The following is a 4,185-nucleotide window of genomic DNA, read 5'->3' as shown; positions in this document are numbered from 1 at the left end:
TGGCGGGCAGACATCCAGATGGAGATATCCTGAAGTCAGGAGGAGATGCGAGCCTGGAGAGAGGGGGAGAGAGCAGGGGCAGAGATGTAGATCTGGGTGTCATCAGCGTAGAGGTGATAGTTGAAGCCGTGGGAGCGAATGACGTCACCAAGGGAGTGCGTGTAGATCGAGAACAGAAGGGGACCAAACACTGAATGTTGGAGAACCCTCACAGTAAGGGGATGGGAGGGGGAGGAGGAGCCTGCAAAAGAGACTGAGAATGAACGACCGGAGAGATAAGAGGAGAACCAGGAGAGGACGGAGTCAGTGAAGCCAAGGTCAGATAGCGTGTTGAGGAGAAGGGGGTGGTCCATAGTGTCGAAGGCAGCTGAGAGGTCGAGGAGGATTAGGATAGAGTAGGTGGTCTTAGCAATTCGTATAACCAGACCATATCTCTAGACTCTAAGCTTTTCGGGGACAGGGACCAAGTCTACCAACTCTGTTATATTGTATTCCACCAGAAGCTTAATACAGTGCTCTGAACACAATAAATGCTCAATAAATATGACTGATTATAACTATGTGAGGCTGGTTTGGGTGGATAGTGAAAGAATGTATTCTAGAGTCAGAATGTAACCTGCCCTGATGGATAAAGATTTCTTGTCTTGATTCCCCCTTCACATTGCTCTTGGAGATGCTAACCTATGGATAAATTAGGACTAGTAATTGGTGATGCCAGCCTCTCCACCACCATTCCTAAAGGAAAACAAAGGGAGTGTGCGGAAGGGGGAGGGAAGTTATTTCAGTGTCTGTCTCCCCCCACTAGACTGTGAGGTCCTGGAGGGCAGGGATCATATCTGCTAATGGCTATAATAATAATAATGGCATTTATTAAGTGCTTACTATGTGCAAAGCACTGTTCTAAGCGCTGGGGAGGTTACAAGGTGATCAGGTTGTCCCATGGGGGGGCTCCCCATCTTAATCCCCATTTTACAGATGAGGTAACTGAGGCCCAGAGAAGTTAAGTGATTTGCTCAAAGTCACACAGCTGATAAGTAGCGGAACAGGGATTTGAAGCCATGACCACTGACTCCAAAGCCCCTGCTTTTTGCATTGAGCCACGCTGCTTCTCTCTCAGCTTGTAGATGTCAGTGGATAGGCCATCATGTCTATGTGCTTGGCCATTTTTCATGACTCTGATTACTACTAATAATTGTGGTATTATTGAGAAGCAGCATGGCCTCGTGGATAGAACACAGGTCTGGGAGTTAGAAGGATCTGGATTCCAATTCTGACTCTGCCACATGTCTGCTGTGTGACCTCGGGCCAATCACTTAACTTCTCTGTGCCTCAGTTACCTCATCTGTAAAATGGGGGTAGAGACAGGGAGCCCTAAGTGGGACAGGGACTTTGTCCAACCCCATTATCTTGTGTCTACCCCAGTGTTTAGTACAATGTCAGGCACATAGCAAGTGCTTAACAAATACAAGTTATTATTATTGGTATTTGTTAAATGGCGAACTACAGACCAAAGAAGTTACCTCATCTGCAAAATGAGTCTTAAGACTGTGAGCCTCATGTGGGCCATGGACTGGTCATCTTGCATATGCCCCAGTGCTTAGTACAGTACCTGGCACATAATAAATGCTTAACAAATACCATAAAAAAGGAGTTTACAATCTAGCAGGGGAGACCAGCATTAAAATAAGCTGTAGGTAGGGGGAAGTAACTGAGTTTAAGGATCAGTACATAAGTGCTACTAGGGGTTGGTAAGGGGAAGGTGAATATCCAAATAGGAGATGCAGGAGTGACGTGGCAGTTAAGAGGTAGGGTGGGATTCTAGGGTGCGAAGATAAAGGATTAATCAGGGAAGGCTTTCTAAAGGGATTAGAAGCCAGGTTTCATAAATCCCCACCCTGTGCTCTTTTCACTAGGACATGATGGTTGTTTTCCATCTTCACCAAGTAGAGGATGCATTCTATTCTGGGTCTGGTTAGGACACGGGCACATTTATGGCCTTTCTGGCACTGGAACTGAGGAAACCTGGGTCAGAGGTTTATGGAAAAATTAGACTGGATCTTGCAAAAGACCTTTTGACGGAGTTCTCCAACCACTTCCACTCCACTTCCACTCCACTTCCACTCCAACCACTTCGAACCACTTCTCCACTTAGAGAAGCAGAGTGGCTCAATGGAAAGAGCACGGGCTTTGGAGTCAGAGGTCATGGGTTCAAAACCCGGCTCCGCCAATTGTCAGCTGTGTGACTTTGGGCAAGTCACTTCACTTCTCTGGGCCTCAGTTACCTCATCTGTAAAATGGGGATTAAGACTGTGAGCCCCCCTTGGGGCAACCTGATCAAATTGTAACCTCCCCAGCTCTTAGAACAGTGTTTTGCACATAGTAAGCGCTTAACAAATGCCATCATTATTATTTAGTATTATTACTTCCCAATCTCAGCCAAGAAGATACAATTATTGGGTTAGATAAGTTTGGGAACAGAGGACTCTCCTTCTCAACATATGCCAGCTGTCCTTGCATACCCCTAGACCCCCTGTGGGGTAGAATTGGACTGGAAGTGTTCCATGGTCACATTCCCCTGTCTCGTCTCTCCCAGCAGATCTTCCAGCCCCATGGAGAAGGGAAACCAAACCAGTGTCTCGGGATTCCTCCTCCTGGGACTCTCCAACCGGGCAGAGCAGCATCAGGCCCTTTTCGTGCTGTTCCTCTGGATGTACCTGCTCGGGGTCCTGGGGAGCCTGCTCATCATCCTGGCCATCGGCTCCAACCCGCACCTGCACACCCCCATGTACTTCTTCCTCACCAACCTCTCTCTGGCCGATATCTGCCTATTATCCACCATTGTCCCCAAAATGTTCATCACCATCCAGACCCAGGATAAATCCATATCTTATATTGGATGCTTAACACAAATCTATTTTTTTTTTGCCTTGTTATTAGGTCGGGACCATTTTCTCCTCACTGGGATGGCTTATGACCGCTACTTGGCTATATGCCACCCCCTCCGCTACACCACAATCATGAGCCCACGGCGCTGTGCCCTGGTGGTTGCTGGGTCCTGGATTGTCAGTTCTCTCCATGCCCTGACACACACCCTGTTGTTGAATAGCTTATCTTTCTGTTCCAGTCATGAAATCCTTCAATTCTTCTGTGACCTTTACCAGGTCCTAAGGCTTTCCTGTTCTGACATCTTCATCAATGAAGTGGTGATATTTGTCGCCACAATAGGGCTGGGCATAATTCCCCTCACCGGGCTTCTGTTCTCTTACACACGCATTGTCTCCACCATATTGACAGTCCCATCTGCCAAGGGAAGGTATAAAGCTTTCAGCACATGTGGCTCTCACCTGTCCGTGGTCTCCTTATTTTACAGCACCTCTCTTGGGACCTATCTCTGCCCCACATCTAATCAAACATCCCGGCTGGGCTCGATAACATCCGTGATGTACACTGTGGTCACCCCCATGCTGAACCCCTTCATCTACAGCCTGAGGAACAAGGACATGAAAGGGGCCCTGAAAAAGCTTGTCAGTCAGAAACGTATATTCACATAAATTCTGATCCTCACTTCTTGAAATCTTCAAGGCCTTAAGCTGTGATGAATTCACTTAGGGGTTAAATTTCTGGGTCTTTCCCATGCCAGTCAGCCAACATCAACTGATCACATACCATTTGTGTTATCGATCAATTGATGGTATTCACTCAGCGTTGATTTTGTGCAGGGCACTGTAATAAGTGCTTAGGAGGTACGATACAGACCTAGTAGACACATTCCCAACCCACAAGGAGCTTACAGTCTAGAAGGGGAGTTAGTTTTATGTTGAGTTAGTTTTCCTATTGACCAGGTGGTCCACTACGAATGAACATCATCATCATATCATGTTTATTTATTGAATGGCTCTGAGTACAAGATACCATACTTTAGATTATAACAATTTGGTGGCCCCCAAGTGATAGTAACCCACCCAGCCTGCATCATAGGATTGGTGTACAGCTGGGTAGCTAGCGACTCTGCTCTCTCTCATTCACCCCTCACATCCAAGCCGTCACCAAAACCTGCCGGTCTCAGCTCCGCAACATTGCCAAGATCCGCCCTTTCCTCTCCATCCATACCGCTACCCTGCTCATTCAAGCTCTCATCCTATCCCGTCTGGACTACTGCATCAGCCTTCTCTCTGATCTCCCATC

General features: G+C 47.3%; 1 protein-coding gene across 1 annotated transcript; it reads left to right on the top strand.

The window, feature by feature from the left end:
• Positions 1-2,609: 2,609 nt before the first annotated feature.
• LOC119923367 (olfactory receptor 7C2-like) lies at positions 2,610-3,551 on the top strand. The gene has a single exon (XM_038742790.1). The coding sequence runs from the start codon at positions 2,610-2,612 to the stop codon at positions 3,549-3,551; it is 942 nt and encodes a 313-aa protein (XP_038598718.1).
• Positions 3,552-4,185: the final 634 nt, after the last annotated feature.

This window comes from Tachyglossus aculeatus, unplaced genomic scaffold (assembly GCF_015852505.1).
Source record: "Tachyglossus aculeatus isolate mTacAcu1 unplaced genomic scaffold, mTacAcu1.pri scaffold_181_arrow_ctg1, whole genome shotgun sequence".
NCBI lineage: Eukaryota > Metazoa > Chordata > Mammalia > Monotremata > Tachyglossidae > Tachyglossus > Tachyglossus aculeatus.
The sequence above is the reverse complement of the archived record's forward strand: the minus strand, read 5'-3'. Positions and strand labels throughout refer to the sequence as shown.

Coding starts and splice junctions, on each gene's coding strand:
- LOC119923367 (XM_038742790.1), top strand. CDS start 2,610: ATGGAGAAGGGAAACCAAACCAGTGTCTCGGGATTCCTCCTCCTGGGA.